Source organism: Thalia democratica, chromosome 5 (genome assembly GCF_965202585.1).
Source record: "Thalia democratica chromosome 5, ktThaDemo2.hap1.1, whole genome shotgun sequence".
Lineage (NCBI taxonomy): Eukaryota > Metazoa > Chordata > Thaliacea > Salpida > Salpidae > Thalia > Thalia democratica.
The window spans coordinates 61,985,246-62,005,030 of record NC_139169.1 but is presented as its reverse complement, the minus strand read 5'-3'; the positions used below and the strand labels follow the sequence as shown (position 1 = coordinate 62,005,030).

Below are 19,785 nucleotides of genomic sequence, written 5' to 3'. Positions count from 1 at the left end.
ATCAGTACTAAGTAGTTGTTTTAAATACTTTGTTAAGATAAAGTTTATTTATAATTTTATTGTTTATACATCTTTAAAGCTTTTAGTTTAAAACAACTTTAAATAGACTAAAAACTGCTTTCTAGCAGTTTAACAACTTTAATTACAACTTTCTATTTAAAACAAGCAAGCAAATTTTAGCCATCTTTTTTATCAGCTAATAAAAATAAATTAAATTAAAGCTACTTAGAAATAATAATAACAGCTGCAAAATTAATAAACAACTTAATCAAAACTATTGCACTTTAAACAATCAAAAAAATCGATAAAAATAACTGCTAAAAACAAACTTATATGCAAAAGCGTCCTATTTTCATAAATCTTTTTAACTCTTTTCATACACTATTCAAAAATTTTACTTCAAGTACTTTCAAAACGGTTCCTAGTACACTAATTTATTTTATAAATAATAAAAAATACTTTTAAAATATGCTTAGATCAAAAAATTAGGCAACTCTATTAAAATTATTTATTTAAGTTGGCGATTCTTGTTTAAATAATCAACAGATTTGTATTCAATAAAACCCCTATTTTAATGCAATTCAAAAATAATACTAACATATAACTCGATGCTATTAAAATTATCGTTAAATGATTTTCCAATCAACGTTATCTAAATGATTAGGAAGAGTGGCTTCAGAAACCCTCAACTAATTTGCATATTCGCTGAGTCAGCAATGTGTTATGTATATATTTTAGCCTTTTACTTTATTCCTAACCAGCCTTACACATACATATAAAAAACAAATCTAAAAAGTTGTAATAACTAAAATTAATAAAGAAAAAAAAAAGTTTAATGAGTTTAACTTCAGCAGAAATGCAAACTAGTATAGCCGGTTTTTTAAAGCTGCCCATCCGAAACGAACTGTGATGGATTTTCACGTGATCAGCGATCCGGAACGAAATCAGTGATCAGGAACGGGTGCGGTGAACTGTGACGCGGTGAAGGCCAATCCCCACTTGAGGTTGGTGAGGACGAACTTGCACGCTTTCGTCCACTGCTCCTCGCTGTTGATCTGCGTCCTTATCGAGTAGCAGGCTCCCGTGCTGGCGTCCTCTATCTTGCCCTGGTACATCCTGTGTTCGAATGTTGAATGTTAGAATAGTATAAATGACGCGCAACAAAGTTGCATACGTTATCTAGATTTCAGAACATAAGTTGTACCAAAATATTTAAATTCCTGTGCATAACAGACGATACAGCAACTTGCTGCTCTACTCTATCTTGCCCTGGTACGTCCTGAATGTTCGAATATTGTAAATAACGAGCAAAAAGTCATTTGTTATTTGGAACAATGGCTCTCAAAACTTTCAAAAGCTGGGTGCACTTCAGTCAACCGAAGAAAAACTGTATTCAAACTAGACAAAAAAGTGTATTAAACAAAAAATATGAAATACAGCTTCTAATACTTTTAATGAACTGGAAAAAATAACTTGAATTGAAATTGATCCAAATAAAAATATGGTAGTATATTATAAAAAAAAACAGTGTAAGACTAAAGACATTTTGTTGTTCTTATTTAATATGAATACAAGTAATTATTTAAACTGAAGGTCAACCGACTTGTAGGGCAGATTGAAGTTGTTTATTTTGTTCACAGCGTTTTTGAACTGGTCCAAGCACTCCAGAAAGGCCACCATGCCCTGGTCGAAACTCGAACTGAAAAATAACCGGTGCGTTCCCTTCGAGTGCAGGTCGAGTTTCTGTTAAAATGATTTTGGAAACTTACTACTTTATTTTTTCTTATCTCCATTGCAGACAAAATTGATATAAAATAACATCAGTAGTAGTGTATACTGCACAACAAAAATAATTTCACAGTAACAATGTCTACTTAAGTCGTATAATGTTAAGAATAAAATAAATGCTTTAAACATAAAAAAAATATGTTATATAAAATAGTTTTCTAAAAATTCCACTTATTTCGGCCAACCTTCTGAGTCTTGAGGTCGAGTATGTATGACAAGTTACCGAACGGCACCACCTTGTACTTGCTGAACTGGAGGTTCAGCTTCTTGGCCATGCAGTTCAGTAACAAGGCGCACTGCCCCCACGCCGCGCTTATCTCCCCCCACTCCACGTTCACTTCAGGTAATCTCCCCAGCCTGAAACCGTTTATCGTGCCGAACGCTCCTTTGTGCCTGTTGTGGATGTTTTGGTTTATTAGAGTTTTGTTTTGATTATGTTATCATTTATAAATATAATTGAGCTGGGACATTGTTTAACATCCCAACTTGATTTATCACAAATACTTGTCTTTTAAAGTTTTCAGTCATTTGAAAACTTTGAACAACAGAAATACTTCTTTTACAATGATGGCAACGTTTAATGTATTAATAAAAACAATTAAGAATTTGTTACAATTAATTTTTAAATCTCAACTAAAGCCTTTTTCTTTGGGTAAACTTTCAGAGTTAAGTAATAAAAAATTACAATATACTAAAAGCATTGTTCGGGTAATCTTGTTTAACATACATACTTTGTAATAAAAATGATAAGAACAAAAATAAAACCTACCATATGTGAAAAGTGGCGTTGAAAACGTTCGCCTTCACGATTTTTTTAATTTCCTGTTCCACCTGATCAAGCTGCTGATCGACGGACGTGTGCTCGTCCTCGAGTTTCATCAACTGCAACCTCAAATCGTAGCTCGCACAAGTTTGTCTGAATTCAATGTACGACTAGTTTATTTAACTATTGAGGTTAAAAAAAACTTGACAGGGTAATCTATCAAAGAAGGAGATAGAAAATTAAATTTTTATTATTTTGAGAAACACTATTACACTGTTTCACCGAGAAGCGGATTTTATTTGAATAAGATTTACAATTTGAAAATCCGCTTTGCGGTGAAACAGTGTAATTGTGTTATTATAAATAATAAAATTTTAAATTATTTGTTACTGAAACTTAACATATATTCTATACTCTGCACAAAGAAAATTGTTCTGCTACAGTCTTGCTTTCGAGCATAGTGTTTGTAGTTATTCGGAAAATTTTTCCTAATTCAACTCATATCTATTGTTAATAAATATTTAGTAAAATAACTTTAGAGAAAATTGGTTATGTCCAAATAAAAAATCATGAACGTTTTTAAAACAATGGCAACCAAATTACATTCAAAAATTACTAAAAAAAATTTTTAACATTACAGACTCATAAATTTTACAAAAGAAACTAAAAGTCGATAGTAACTAAAACAACATCAATGTATTTTTAGGAACTATCAATTGTATTTGGTAACCCACGTTATAAATTTATTTTTATAGAAATCAACGTTTATAATTACTTTTTCTGTTGTAGACGTGCTAACAAAACACTAACAGTAAACTAAAAAAAATACAAACTTTTCTTTCACGTCTCTCAACTGTTTTTCCTCCAACTTCAACTTTTCAGTTTCTGCTTCAACGGACAACCTTTCGGCTTCCGTTTCTTCTAAACTGTATTTTTAGAATGAATTTCCTTGTACGCATATTTATAAACATATGAAGTATATGGGTCAGATTTTTATAATTTTCTTATTTTCATAAATATTTTTTTTTCATAAATATTTTTTTTTCAAATTTTTTTATATGTTTACTATTAAGAATAAATAGCATACTCATGAAAATGGTATAACTAAGATGCAAAAAAAAATTTTCACTGAGATAAACATATTTGTATAGTTTACGCCTAAGTATGGTCAAAGTAGTTTTAAAAGTTTTTAATTTTTTTGAAACATAAAATTTTCTAAACTTGACAATAAATAAGGCTGTACTGAAAGCAGTATTAAATTGTGCTTGTAGCAAAAACAAAGCTATTTATTGTATAGCTTCCGTATTGTCTACTTTTTTAATAAAAAAAATAAATAATGATCTCAAAAACTGAGTTGGTAAAATTGTTAAGATGGTGATTTAAACACTTATTTTACAAATTAAGAATCTCTACAACAGTATTTAAATTTGGTATTTAAAAGGATCAAATAAATAATTCGCACTCAAAAACAGTTACTGATTGCAAAACTTATTATCAATAAAGAAAAAAAAATAGCGTTAAATTTTTTTTTTTTTTGAAAGTATTTAAATTTAAAAAATTATAAAAAAACATAAGGTTGAAAAATTTATATCAAATAAACAAACTAACAAAATTTAAAAAAAATTAAAAAAACTTAATGAAACTTAAAACGAAAAATTAATCATTACTAAAATTAGAAATTTATCATTTTATTAGCACAAATATATCATTGATTTCTTAATTTTTCAAAAACTATTCTCGGTAGAAAAATATAGAAACAACATTACACCAAAAAGTTAAATATTTTTCTAAAGCACTACAATTATAGGTTTAATTGCATTTGTTACTATAAAAACACTTGTACTTTTTGATAACTATTAAAAGTCAGTGTTGTAGTATAAAACAAGACAGTATTTCATTATTTTGAAAACACCCAAGAAACTTATTTCTATACATACACAAGTTCATATTTTGGAAAGCACTGTAACACATAACTAACATTTTGAGTGTTTCTTCAATTTGCCTTTCCAAGTCACTAATGTCATTTTCTAAATCATTTTTCTTCAAGCCTTCGGTTTCAGCAGTCAGTACAGATTGGTAGTATTCTCTGGAAAAGTTGACTGTTTTTTTATTTGTTAAAATGCGAAAAACTACAAATTAACCGTCGAAGTAAAATTTTAAATTTAATTATTTCTTGACGAACTCATTTTTAGTTTTTATGGCAATCACATAATTTAATTCCTTATGATAAATCCAGTTTTGCAACATTTTTTTTAATAAAACACTTTTAACATACAAAAACTATTAATTTACTTTCGTTGTTAAAGCAGCAATTTAAAAAATAGTAATATTTAACCAATAAGTTTGAGATAAAAATATACACACAAATACTAAATACATAGTTAATTTAAAGCTCATTTGATACGAAGACTAAAATAATAGTAAATAATTTTATAATTACAATACTATATCCATTGTTTTACATTTACTCTATAGCTATTTTTTTCGTTTTAAACAAAAAATATAAAAAGTCATACAACTTTAGTATTGGTTATTTTCGATCTTCCAATGTATATTTTTAACTTACTTAACAGGCACCTTTAACTGCTTAACAAAGTAACTTTTTAGATACAAGCGATCGAAGTCATTAAGTTCACAATTTATTTTAAAACTTTTTTAATATATTCAAACTTTTGAAAGTAACCCTTACAATAAATCATTCTACCCAAGGAAACGTTTTAATTGTAAAATAAAAAGAATTGAATAATTACATTATTTAACCTGAAGTTTTCAATGATAAATTTTTAAAATTTTATTACAATACAATGTTTCACTCGTTTAAAAAAACGAGATCTTCAGTTGTTTAAAATCTGTAAAAATTTATGTGATAACAAGTAGGAAGACATTAGGCTAAACTTGAAATAAAAGAAGTTAAAAAAAAGAAAAAATGTATAACAAAAAACTGAGTAAAATCTAATTAAAACCTATAGTTTAAAGTTACTAGCGTATGATGATTTTAATGTTGCTAGGCTAAATTTAGGAAAATGCACGTTACTTAATAATTATACAATCTTAAAACTTAAACAAAAAAAAAAATAAATATATAATAAAAAATAATTCTACTAACATTTAGTGGCCTTGTGAAATCTTTAGATAACTAACAAAGAAAAACATCTCTTTAACTAAACCTTTAAGTTAAGTTTACTCGTTTAAAAAAAGTTTGGCTATTGTATTATGACGTAATTATATATTGGTTTAAGTACTTGTACAAATTAAAATAGATATTTTTTTATCAAAACGCTCTTAAGTTTTGAAATAAAGCTTCTTAAAGTGTATACAAGAGCATATTAACTCGTTCCTTTTATTTAATGATGTTTCCCCGTCAGAGTACGCAACCTGAAGTTTTAGCAATTTAGCACTTAAAAAAATAAAAACTAAATATTCTAAACTATTATAGGAATGTCTCATAAAAATTTTAGGTTGTTAACTCCATAAAAAAGTATTATGCTGTTAGTGTATTTTTTAATTTCAAAGTATGTTGACAATAAAACACAGTGGTTCATACATTTCTATTAGAAGCATTTTACAAATAGACTTTACCTAAAATTTTAATTGCAATCCTTGTACTTTATGAAAACTTAAGTATTAAATTATAGTTAATTTTTAAAGATGTTATATAAGAGCCTATACTTTTTTTTTCTATTCCCTAGTCTTTAAATTTCTATATTGCGTATATAATTAAGAGTTCAGTGGGTTTCATGTTGTGTTATAAGATTGTGATTTTTAAAAATAAGTTTTATTCATAAAGTCAGTATTCTTCCCAAAGTTTTAAAAAGATTCTACTATAACTAATTTTTAAAGTTATTCATAACCAAATGCAAAATTAAATAAAATTCTAACTTTCAATACTTCAATATACTTCTCTTAGTTGTAAAACAGATTTTTTTTTTGTCATTTTTCATTAAATCTTAGACTATTAAGGCCATAGGGGAATAAAAGCATTGTGAACAAGAAATAACATTAAAAGCTAAAAGCATGAACTGTAGTTACTTTAATTAATATAAAAATATCTTTTAGCTTTAGAGAAAGTCAGTTTTGAAAGAGTAGTTATTGTGGACTTTGTTAACGTTTGAAAAATTATATCACAACAAGCTTAAGACCTAAAATAAAAAATAAAATTCCAAGTAGTTTTTTAAAACTTCGTGTAGTGAATTTCAACAAAAAATAAAAGTTCTTTTAACCACTAACAATAAAAAATTACTATAACTCGTTTTTTTATATAATGATGTATCAAATGAGGAAACTTCAAGATAATCTCATACAAACACCGGGAGAAGATGGATTCATATCGAAACATTCATTTTTGCTTAACAATTCGCTACTTTCATAAGAAATCTAATGAATTTCTTAAATAAATTCGTTGAAACTAAAAAGTAACTTTTAATTTTTAATAACAGTAATAACAAAGAGGTACCTAGCTTATAAATCTACGAAATAAAACTATATCGAAAAAAAAATACCAAATTATATTTTTCATACCTAAATTTACTGAGATAATATTAAACACAATAGTTCTTAATTATTCACTATTTATTACATATTACATTAAAAAAAACTTTAAAATGTTAATAGATTTTCATTTGATGGCGAGAGTTAATTTTTTTGTATATTTGCATAGTTTGCACATGGTCTTGTAACGTTTTCAAAATGGTGCCATTGTTTTATATCGTACAAGTCACTGATCGTTTTTATAATTCATTATATATATAATTTTCAAACCTATTTAAAATAATTCACGGTAGACCCAGAACTGTCTAACGTTGGTAAATTTAATTTAACCTTTACAATCTAAGCTAAATAACTATTATTTAACTTAAAGTCATTGATCCTTTTCGATATTAAACACTTTTTTGGTTTAATATTCATACACATACATTAAAATTTTAAAAGTAAAAGGTAATTATATTCTAATACAAGTTAATCAATAATCTGTTGGTTATTTAAACATGAAGTTGTTTCGATTTTGAATTTTTAATTTATTTTAAACTAATAAATAAGTATTACAACTCAACAGTCTATCAAGTATTACAGGACTAAATTTATATTCGTTAAGTGTTTTCTTTAAAGTAAATTCGAAGTTTTCTTGAGATTTTATAGTGAAAGTTTTGAAACAAATAATCCAAAGTAATTAAAAACTTTATTTTTACCACATTTTTATAATATGTATTTCTACTCTTTTGCACAAAATTTCACAAAACAATGTGTTATTCCACATCTTAAGCTAGAAATTTCATGGAAAGTTTTACTAATTATTTTATTCTGTATATTTGTATTTATATTATTACATGTGCATATGAAACTAAGTGCAAGAAAAATATTACGATATCTATGTATTATAATTTCCGTTGACTTATTGTACTGTTTAAATTTTTAGTATACTATGTCAACTTTATATTCTGCTAAAGATTCCTTTTATTTTATGTTATACTTTAAATTTTTTCAACTTTTCTCACAAACAGTCGCTTCAGTACTTTGTATTTAAGCCTGCTTGGTGAAATCACAACAGCGGTTTCTCGCAACTATGACTGCATGTGATGTCCTAATTAGGACGAAACCGGTCGTAGGTTGTCTCGGATGCTTTTGTTGTTGGTCGTGTGAAGTTCATTATTTAATATTCAATATTATAGTCTTACCAAAACTAATATGTCAGGTGCATTACTTTTAACTATTTCATTTTAGGCTACAGTTGTTTAAAAGCAACAACATAACCTATTAATTAGTTTTAAATTCTATATTAATAAAAACTAAAAAGGTCTAAAACAGGAATTCTTAAAATGGGGCCATAAGTAGCAAAGAGGCTACAGAAGGACATTGACTTTCGCCAGATATTCTGGAGTTAATGATGAGGAGCAAAATAAGTCTTAAGGGTAGATTGAAACTTATATTAGATATTATAGGAAAATATCAGAAATTTAGTGGGCCATAAGCTGTAAAGGGGGAGCCACAAGGCCATAATTTGAAACTTACAGTACATATTGAAGTTGATGATAAAGAGCAAAAAAAATCAGGCATATTTAATTGTAGTTTTTTGAGAAATCTTGTCAGGGGAGGCCATAGCTTTTTGTGTTTCTTTAAAGAGGACTTTTGAAAGAAAAATGAGAAATATAGGGCTAAAACGCATATTAAGCTAGCTACTTATTGAATAAGTAAAAAATGTCACTTTAGTTTTTTTTTTGTATTTGTTAAACAAATCGTGGTAAAAATAACAACAAAATAATTTCTTATTAGTTATTTTTAATCAACAACCAAAAATAATTTGAAGACAAATATTTCATGTAAATAACTCATAAAAACTAACTACAGTTTAAACTTTTAAGATTAAAACAATATGCATACAGATCAAATAATTCATCAGATAAATAGTTCAAAAAATATTTAGCAAAACTTTAACTCGGAGCACACAAAAACTTTATAAAGATGAGTAATTCATTAAATAAACATTAAAAAAAACTTTTTCAATAGTTTCCACGATATTTCATCAAATAAAAATCAGCGAAAAACTTAATTTATAAAACTTGTTCACACTTAGTCAAAGTAGCTGGTCTAATTCAATATTTTTTTTGATGCAAAACTTTAACAAAGTGTAAAAAACTCTGTGCATAAGTCTAAACTTCGTAGATAAATCATCAAATAAATAAAAACAATTCATTAAAAAGCATAAGCGTAAGAAAACGTTTAACAAAACAAATGTGTCACATTCTAACTTCATCTAGAACACCATCATTCGTCCAACTTCACTCCAAGAGCGTTCATATCCTCAGTCACTCTCTGCAGGTACCCGGCATCAGGATACCCGTAGGGCCCTCCGTCCAGTGAAGTCTTGTGGTGGATGTCATTCCAAGTCACCACGTCGTTCACTCCCCTGGTCAAGCTCGGTCCCACGGTCATCGTCAACCTCCTGAGCCACGCTTTCTTCAGCAGCTCCAGCACTTTCCTTCCTTCTTCATTGTCCGGCAGGAACGCTTGCCTGTGGTCCCCATTGAAGCTTTTACCAGGGTTTGGGTGTTTTGGTCCTTGAACTCCCGGTTCGACCACGTACCTGATTCTGATGATCCCACAGTCGTTGTGTCCTTGGCAACGGGCGTTGGGATCCCTGGCAATGTACATGTACCCGTTGGGGCAGGGACCAAGCGTTTTTATTATAACTTTGCGGCAAATGGGGCATTTGGAGTCGTTCTTCAAACAGCCCTTAATGCACTCCTCATGAAAGAAATGTTTACAGACGCCTGTACCTTTCAAGGGTCCACCTTCTTTGTAAGGTCCCAAGCAAACAGCACAGTCTTCTTTTTCATCCTTTTCAGTCAACTTAACATCGACCCCAACAAACTTTTCCTTATCACCCACTTGTGGGTTTGCCTCGTCAAAGTTTGGGATTTTTTCACCCCAGTTTTCGGTGCTCACAACGCGATTTGTTTTGCAGCAGTAAAGATATTTACCGTTTGAAGGGCCTTGTTGCATCATATTGGGCTGCAAATGAGCATTCTGTACTAGAAACCGCGGAGTCTGATGTCTGGAAATCAAAGCATTGAAGGGGTTTGGCATTGCTTGCTGGTGTTGAGCGTGTGAACGCACAAGGCTATTGGGAAATACTTGCTGGTTCAGGCTAACTGGAACGGTTCTTTGCTGATTCTGGGCATTGGTTATCAATTGACCATTTGTAGCATTTGCATTAACTTGTTGCATTTGAGAGTATACAAGGTAATTTTGTTGGTTCTGCCCATTAGGTACAAACGGTTGTGAACTTAAAGCCTGTGCCATTTGATGCTGAACATTTTGAACAAAATTTTGTTGGTTTTGTGCATTCGGGTTAAATATTTGTTGCATCTGAGCATTTGGAAGAGGCTTTTGATGGTTTGGTAAATTAGTGCTCATTGTTTGTTGTTTCCGAGCATTCAGAAAAAACGCTGGTTGGCTTTGAGCAAGAGAAGGGAACATCTGCTGGTTCTGAGCATTTTGAGGGGGATTTTGGTGGTTCTGGGAATTTGGAGGGAACATCTGCTGTTTCTGAGCATTTGTATGGAACATTTGCTGGTTCTGGACATTTTGAGGGGGCATTTGCTGGTTCTGGGCATTTGGAGGGAACATCTGCTTTTTCTGGGTATTTAAATGGAATATTTGCTGGTGCTGGACATTTAGAGGGGGTATTTGCTGGTTCCGAGCACTTGGAAGGAATATCTGCTGGTTCTGAGGATTTGGAAGGGACATTTGGTAACTTTGAACTCTTGACCACAACTTTTGATGGTTACGTACAGGACCTTGAAAGATTTGCTGATTTTGACCAAAAGCATGACTGTATGGACCAACTGCATACGGATTGACATTCACATTGTTGGCTGGATTCACCCTACTTTGTTGCATGGGGAAACTGTTCAATGTTGCTTTTTGTCTTTGCAACATTTGAGAAGAGGGAGCAACGTTGACTGGTGCATTCATGTGTGACATATTGTGTGCATTCTGATTCACACTGTTTTGTACATTTTGGTTCATACCATTAGGATTTGGACCATTGATACTAGTCTTGATTGAACCATTAGTGTTTTTATTATTCTGGTTTGAACCATTAATATTTTGATAAATTTGGTTTGAACCATCAATTGGAGCAATCTGGTTTAAACCATTAGTGTTTAGAGTATTCTGGTTTGAACTATTAGTATTTTGAAAAATTTTGTTTGAACCATTAATTTGAGCATTGTGGTTTAAACCATTAGTTGCATTAGGGTTTGGACCATTTATAAAACTCTGAAATGAACCATTAATAACATTAGGGTATGAACTGTTGATAGCTTTCTGATTAAAACCACTAACATTTTGAGTACTCTGGCTTGGTCCGTACAAAGTGCTCTGATTTGAACCATTAGAAGAGCTTTGGCTTGAAGCACTTGGAGAGCTCTGGTGCAAACCACTATTAGAATTGTGCCTTGTTAAATCTTGAACTTTTACATTTGCTGGGTAGTAATCGTCCGAATCGGGACTGTTGGCGCGACTCCTTTTTACTCCTCGGTGTAAGTTGCTTGGACTTGATGACATTTATCAAATTAATCTAAAAATATCTGCAACGCAACAATACATAATATCAAACACATGACTCATAAAAAGTGCTATTTCTACTTATATTTGTAAATGTTTATTTAAGTATTTTATTTATTATTTAATATGCAAACAAAATTGTAAAACTTTTAGTAAACTTTTTAATAGAATAAATTTCTTGAACATTTTTAATAAATAATATTTCAAGTTTCAGTAAACTAAATGATAATAAGAAATGTATAAGTAGTTGAACAACTTTAGTTAAAAACTTTAACTTCATTTAAGCTTTACTTATTGATAATCTTCTTATAAAAAATTATTACTTATCACTATTTCTTCGATAGGATCACATTGAATTTTAAAATTAATTTGCTTAAGTAACAGTAACAAATTTACCTACTTAAATGTATTAGTTTATAACATGTATAGGTAATTAGATAATGACAAAAGTTTCAATACATTTCAAGTAGTATAGTACTTATTATCATGTAAGTCGAGTGAACAGTAACAAACAGTTTAACTTAACTTGAATTAGTTAAATTAAAAAGATTAAAAAGTGTTTAAAAACAGTTTATAATTTAAAGCAACAACAGCTTTTTTTAAGAGATTAAAACTTATTTTGTTAATAACTTAATAAAATACTTAAAAAACAAGTTTTAAATACAAAACTAAACTAGTAACACAACAAACTTAATAAGCCAATTACTTGGCAAATTATTGTTACGGTCATATTTTATTGAATTATTTTGTTCAGTTCTTTTAAAATAAACATATTAACAATCTAATATTTCACAAAACTTGTATATAAAGGCAACTTTTTTTAAATATTTGTTTATAAAGGCAAAACCACTGTGTTTTTTAACAAAATGAACACACGCTTTTTGAAAACTTAAATAGGTATAAGTGATATTAAATATCGTTCCAATTACTAGTTTTTTTAAATTAATCTATAGACAGCTTTAATAACATTGTTTATCAAAATATACTTGATAGTGCTTTATTTAGTTCAAAATTTTAGAGACATCAAATAAAATACAAAAACATAGTTTTTTTTAAACTTTATTACTTCCTGCATTAAAAACACAACACTTTTTTATACAGATTGTGATATTAAATCTACATAAATGCAAAAATTCTAGAGAAAATTTTCTGTTATTCAGTAGGTATCATCTTAACAAGCTTTAAAATCTCAAATTAACTACTAAACTTCGAGCTGACAATGCAAAGTCATTTAAATCAATCTATTAGCTAAGACAAACTAATATATTTAAAACTAAAACTGATATGAATCTTATCCAAAGTTCGAGTTCTAAAGTTTTCTCATATTCGCTTACATGGCTCAAATTAAAAAAAAACGAATTCCCCCTTATTTGATATATTGCCTTTTACTACTAGTTTCTACATAATTACTTTGTAATATTGCCATCTTATAGCCAAAATCCCCCCTCCATAAGAGAAGCTATTGCCAACTTTTAGAAACCTTGATCTAAATGCATAGTATAGTTCTATGGAAAAGAACCTATTTTTCAAACGCATATGAAAAAGTTAAAAAGAAACAAAAGTATTTTGTTGAGTCATGTTTTGCTGGGATAGTTTTAATAAATTACTATTTATACTGGTTCAGGTTTTTATGATGTTAAAAACTACATTACTAATACAAGTAATATATTAAATAGTATTTCTTTTAAATTTTCGAAAACAGTTTGAAAACAACTTTCAATAAATGTTATAGTTGTCCAGATAAGTAAAAAAAAATTCTATTCAATATATTCTAAAATTTCTAAGGATATTATGACTATCTTGATTTAAATACGAGCCTCAGAAAAAAAAACTACTGAGAAAACCAAAAAAAAAAACAATTAAACTACATAAATATAAATACATATTGAGACATATTAACGATCAGTGACTTTTGATTAATTATGTAAAACTTGTAAAGTACTTAAAGCTATTTAAATTAAAACAACATTTTTATGAAACATCAATCTACTAAGTCAGTAAACAGAGTTTGACAAAAGTACTTCCTTTGAGTGATAAGCTTAATAAAGCTATTTAAATTAAATTCAAACTGTTTTATAATTACTTTTGTCTTATCTTAACTAAAACTAAAATTAACTAATTATATACAAAACTTAACAATATTAAAACTCTTAACTTGATTAAGTAGAACTAAAGTTTAAGTAAGCCACTAAATTATCTAATTTGTATAACTTTGTATAAACACAAAATAAATTAAGTATACATAAAAACTGCTTAGAAAAAATGTTCAAGTATAAACAAGATAAAGTTTTCAATTTTTATTTAAAATAGTTTTTTTTTTCTACTGGAATCTTGTTATAAAATTTTTAAAAGCTACTTAAACCTTTTTTTTTGATATCACTGTATTAAATTTAATTTATGGATTATAGCTTTTTCTTTTCAAAATTACTATAAATTGAATAAACTATTAAACTGATTCACAGATCAAGTGATAAGCATGTACTAAGTGTTTTCCTCATTTTACAAGAAACCTGGTTTTACATTAACCAAATAGTTTAAATTTAAAAGTTGATGTAAAAAAACTAAACTTAAAATGTATGTCATTGTAAAACACTGCACATTACCTATACTTTAAACCCTGATCCTCGAGGTCATTAACTTCTTTATCCAGAGTTTGTAGAAGGTAGTCTGTACAATCCTCACACAAAGGATGATCAATTTCAGTGCTTCCTGATATTATATCGAATACTGTTGCAACTTTCTGAAAAATAATAATAATAAATATTTGTTACAAGAAATACTTGGAACTGATTTTAATGTACAAAGCATTCATACGACACTTACTGTACTAGTACAAAAATTTATAACAACTAAATTAAAAAGTGCAGTGGTTTCTTCATTAACTATAAGAAAACCTTTCTTTTGAAATACACTTAAAAGTAAGAATAACATCTTAAAACCAGTATGAACAAATGTACATTGTTATTAAAAGTTATAAACATCAAGTAATTGAATAAGTTATTTGAACTTCTTGCTACCACAAAAGCTCAATATATTATGCACTATGTGTCACAAAAACTTTAAAATTACAACTTAAGGTTAAATTGAGTACAATATACTGCACTTTATAGATTATTTTTTTAGTCAAAATTACTATAAATTTAATTCATAATAAAACTTAGCAAAACTTTTAAAAAAAAGAGTTAAAAATCTATAAATAAAACCATAAAATAGGTCTGAAGTTTCAATTAACTGTTCTAGTTCAAAAAGATCTGATATACTTTCTTGTGTAATAATTACTACATTAAACCAGTTATCCATCAACTGTTTTAAAAAACTGTAATGACCTGTAAATTATATATACGACTGCATTGTATGTGCAAAACAAAAGTAAAAACATAATTTTGTTTTTATGGTCAACAAGTCTAGCATAAAGAAAGCACCTGCAGCTAAAAATTTTTTTTAAATCAGCACAATTGTTTTTATGCTTCATGCAACAGCATCATACAAATGTTTTGAAAATCATTTTTAAACTTTTTTTTAAACTATGCTTAACTTATCTATTTACTAATAAGTTTAAGTGTTTTCACAAACTACTTATGAAAAAACCTAACTATTTTATTAATTTTAACTAATCCTAATTAAGAATTAGTTAAAGGTAATTTTTTCATTAGTTTATTTGACAAACTTTTGAAACAACAAAAACAAATATTAGTTCTCCTTTTAAAAGTAAAGACATCTAATTGTTCTTCCACTTGTTTTTCAAAAAATTTTCCAGGTTTTCAAAATTTCTTTCAGGTTTTTAAAAGTACACATTTTTGGGTTTATTTTTGGTATAAAGTTAAGTCTAGGTAAGAAACTGTGTTATATGGTATAAAAACATTAAAAAGATAATATAAAGCTACTTTAAATATGTTTTTTAGAAAAAAAAAGTTTAATTGTGGCAAAAATAAATTATTTATATGATATATTTTTGGGGTCAAATCGAAATTTTACAACTGAACATCTGAAAATTGTTAAAATTCCAGGTTTTTCCAGGTTTTTTTGATCAAAATTCCAGGTTTTTTTTGGTTATTTTTGCCTAAATTGTCGAATTCCAGGTTTTTCAAGGTTTTTCCAGGTTTCCAGGTAAAGTGGCAACCCTGTCTTTCAACACTCAAACCTATAGCAAATTTATCCTGATTGTTTAACTTTAAAATCTGAAAAATACTTATGCAAAAGACTAGGAGAATTATTTTTACAATAGTCTTATTTAGTTAAATTTCACAAAAAAGTTCCACTAGCCTAAGGGTATAAAAAATATCATATTAAAACATGTCAAGTAAAAAAATTACTTAAAAACTCATTGATGAGAAAAATTACATAATTTATCTTTTATTAACAAAAACGTTGAGTTTTACGGTTTCACGTCCTGAGATTTATATTTATTAGAATATTTAAAAAATAATAAAACCTTCATAAAGAAAAAAAAAATTTACAACACTTAAATTGAATTAGTATTAGTAATACTAACTCAATTTAAGTGTTGTAAATTGTTTTTTTAACATTTTTACCCAGGTTTCTCAAAAATACAAAGTAATACTATTACTTTGTATTTTTGAGAAATCTTCTTAAGCACACAACTTTTATCTATAACTAAATTAAACAAATTTTCGTACTGCCATGATTCCTTAAGTGTTTTTAAGCTGCCTTACTGTTTTAAACATTTAATTTAATATAATCTGTACAATTACAAACTGTTTTTTAATACCTAAACTCAGAAATACTCAGTATGAGTACTCTGCAAACTTCAATTATATTCTACATTTAAGAAAACTAACATTGATATTTTTCATTATGGTACTGCTGCTTCCCTCACTCGAAGTGTAGTGTGAACTGCCGACGGGTGTGAAGTTGTTCACACTCATTTCGCTGTCGTCACTTAACCTTTCTCTCATGGCCGACCTTAGGTCAGTGTAAAGTCTGTCTGGTAAACTTTCCAAGTTTTCCTGGAAAATATTGTGTATTTTAATTTTGTTTAATTTTCAAATTGTATTTAGCTTAATGATAACACATCATATTTATATACAGAGTTGCCAAATTTTTTGGCAAGTTTTCCCCAGGTTTTTGAAATTTCTTCCAGTTTTTTAAAAGTACACATTTTTGGGTCTATTTTTAGTTTAAGGTTAAGTTTAAAGTAAAAAACTGTGTCAAATATTATAAAAAACATTGAAAAGATACTGTAGAGCTACTTAAAATGTGTTATTTGATAATAAATTGATGATGACAAATTTTTTCTATCTATTTGGTAGATTTTTGTGTCAAATCAAAATTTTTCTACTTCATATGAAAAAACTGTTTCAATTTCAGGCTTTTTGGCCTAAATTGTCAAATTACAAGTTTTTCCAGGTTTCCAAGTTTTTTGGCAACCCTGTATACAGCATGTAAAAACTGCCAACTAAAAAAATATATCAACTGTAACAATTACTTCAGAATCAAAAATTTAAGGAAATAGGGTGGGTACATAACTATTATTAGTTCTTTATTTTTTTTTACCAATTATCTTTTACACATCAATATAATTTAAAATAAGTTTTAAGATATAAGCAATTTAAGTTAGACAGTTTCATAGGCTCCTTAAGTAAGTTGGAAAACAAAAAAGCACAATAAACATTTTCTCATAGATCTATTTCCTTATACCATTGCTGACATCTTTTTATAGGTTTTCAAGTCTAGTCTTTATAATATAAAAGTAAGAAAAAACTATCAGAAGGAATTTTCGCTAACTTTTATTTGAGCCATTTATTTTCTTTCTTTAGTCCTTTTTTTAATTTTAAATTATGTTTTAACAGATTTTACTAAATATGCATACTTTTGGCTTTCAATTAAAAGTAAATGTCAATTATGGTGAAACAAATGTTAGACGTCTAATGCCCTTTTTGGTAAATTTATTGTGAAAATTCGAATATGTGAAATATAAGTGAAGACCATAGAAGAGGACTTAATCATTATTTCTGACTTTTGTTAATTTGTAGAGTTTAAACTCAGCTATAAGTAGTTTTTCAAAGTTTTAGGTATCTAAAACAATTTATGAGATATAGCTGGTCAAGGTCAGAGAGTAAAAAAGGTTTAAAAAATTTTTTTTAAATTATAAAATAAAGTGTTATGATCTAAAAGTAAACTTATGTTTATTTAAAAAAAATCTATATAGTTTACTAGAAAATCTTAAAATTTTATGAAAAAAATATTTTTAAACATTGCAAGAAATTTTCCTATGAATTAAAGCATGTATCTCAAACAACAAGGAGAAAAAAGATTTCAGGTATTTTTTTAAACACCCTTTAAGTTTTCTCCTTTCTTAAAAAACATTTTGTTATCTCAGACTTAAACAAGCAATATCTCAAAAAATATTTTGAATAGTAAAAAGCTGTAAAAAGCAACTTATAGTGTAGTTAAGACTTTACAAATTAAGATCAACTTTTAAAAAAATTGATTATACTTCCCCTTGGCCTTAATGTTGAATATAATTTATTTTTTTGTACAAAAAACTTAAAATGATTTAATTTTTCAGAAAGGGACATGTTCTTTAAAATATTGAAATATATAAAGTCATAATTTATTAATTTCTCAAAAATAAACTGTTTACAACTTATTTCACTGGAATTTAAAACTGAACTAACTAAAACAAGTATTAAGAAAATTTGTTTCAAATTATACTTTTATATCTTAAGTAGCTTACATTAGTATAGTCTTGATTTCTGTCATACTTGGCTAGTTGGAACCCACAAATATCTTCTTCTGAAAAAACATCAAAAGACTGGTCAAGTTTCAGGGACTTGTTGCATCTGGTACAAATAAAAAATAGTTTTGGGTCATCAGACATTTTTCTTTAAGTTAATTTCTAAAAATTTAAAAGTTTATGTTATTTTGTAATGACTATGGCTTGAAGCATGAGTCTACAGCCTTTTAAACTGGTCAATTTTTCAAACAAAGTGTTGTACAGGTTATTTTTGTAAATTTATAACAAATATTCAAAACTTTTGTTCCTCAACAAAATCATAATGAAAGAATGAGCAAATTAGCAACATGCCTAGCTCACAAGTATAATTTTAAAATTGTTCTTACTATTGACCAAAAATTATTATCAAGTTATTAGGTAGAAAAATTGACTGAGGTCAATGTCTTAACTTGTAGTCAAGAAGTGTATTTTGGTCAATAAAAACCTAGAGACCTACATGTCCATTATATTAAAATTTCTAGATAGTATTTGAAGTGTACAAACTTGGTTCAAACAAGCAAAATTAAAGCATTTGAAAATTAAGAAAACTTTCTATATAGAATACATTTCAAAGCATATAAACTTAGATTTAAGGTGCCCCTTAAACGTACTTTTATAAAAAATCAATGACAGGTCAAAATTTTGAAGCAAATAAATAAAGTTTGATTATGTAAAAGTTAAAATTATATTCAAGGATAAATACTAAATTTTTATCTATATTTCAAATAGGTAAACCTTAATTTAACTACTTTTAAGCATTGATTAACTTTCTTAGTTAGATTAAGCTTTTATGCTTTAATTATGTTAAGAGTTGTTAAAAGATTATTTACAAGTCAAAGAAAATATGGTTCATTGTGTTTCAAATAATGAAATGATGTGGAAGTAGAGATTAAATAAATTTAAGTATGTATTAAAGTTTAAATGACAGAAGTATTATTTTTCTAATAAAATGACACTTACGTAGAAATGATTTAAATGGAATACATATTTAGTTTTAATTTCATTTAAGTGGTAATTTTTTTTATACATTAATCTTCAAAAGTTGACATAACACATAAATGAAAACTTTGTAACACATAACTTGTGTTCCAAGTTTTAAATTGCAACAAAGAGAAGAATCAACTTGAAAACAATAGATTTTATAAATTTAACTTATGAGACCTATCTTTTGAAAAAATGTCATGCATGTGTTAAGAGAAATATTTTTTAAGATGTTTTCTGGCACACTCCCTTTAATTCTCAAGTATTCACTGCTGCACCAAAACTAAAATTTTTGTGCACAAAAGGTGATTAATTTAAAACTCTAATCAAAAACTTATTAGTACAATTATTGTTATTCTTTAATCTTTATAAGGTTCAGCTGTTATGTATCTCAAAAATGTCCTTTTCATTTGAAAGAAAAAAATAAAAATATTGGACATGATTAAGTTAG

At 27.6% G+C, this 19,785-nt stretch overlaps 1 protein-coding gene across 2 annotated transcripts; it reads right to left on the bottom strand.

Annotated features, from left to right (window-relative positions):
- Nucleotides 1–350: 350 nt before the first annotated feature.
- On the bottom strand, nucleotides 351–18,472 carry LOC145837203 (beclin-1-like). 2 transcript variants are annotated; one of them, XM_082944975.1, is made up of 9 exons: nucleotides 18,315–18,472; nucleotides 16,417–16,584; nucleotides 14,221–14,357; nucleotides 4,530–4,637; nucleotides 3,385–3,477; nucleotides 2,558–2,704; nucleotides 1,974–2,181; nucleotides 1,604–1,743; nucleotides 351–1,116 (listed from the first exon to the last, which is right to left on the bottom strand). In XM_082944975.1, exons 1-9 carry the CDS (start codon nucleotides 18,456–18,458, stop codon nucleotides 945–947), a joined length of 1,317 nt encoding a protein of 438 aa, XP_082801101.1. In that variant the 5' UTR covers nucleotides 18,459–18,472; the 3' UTR covers nucleotides 351–944. The 2 variants fall into 2 exon arrangements, with proteins under 2 accessions (XP_082801101.1, XP_082801100.1); XM_082944974.1 differs by lacking the exons at nucleotides 351–1,116; nucleotides 1,604–1,743; nucleotides 1,974–2,181; ... (3 more) ...; nucleotides 16,417–16,584; nucleotides 18,315–18,472 and adding an exon at nucleotides 8,961–11,640 and having other exon boundaries at nucleotides 14,221–14,251.
- Nucleotides 18,473–19,785: the final 1,313 nt, after the last annotated feature.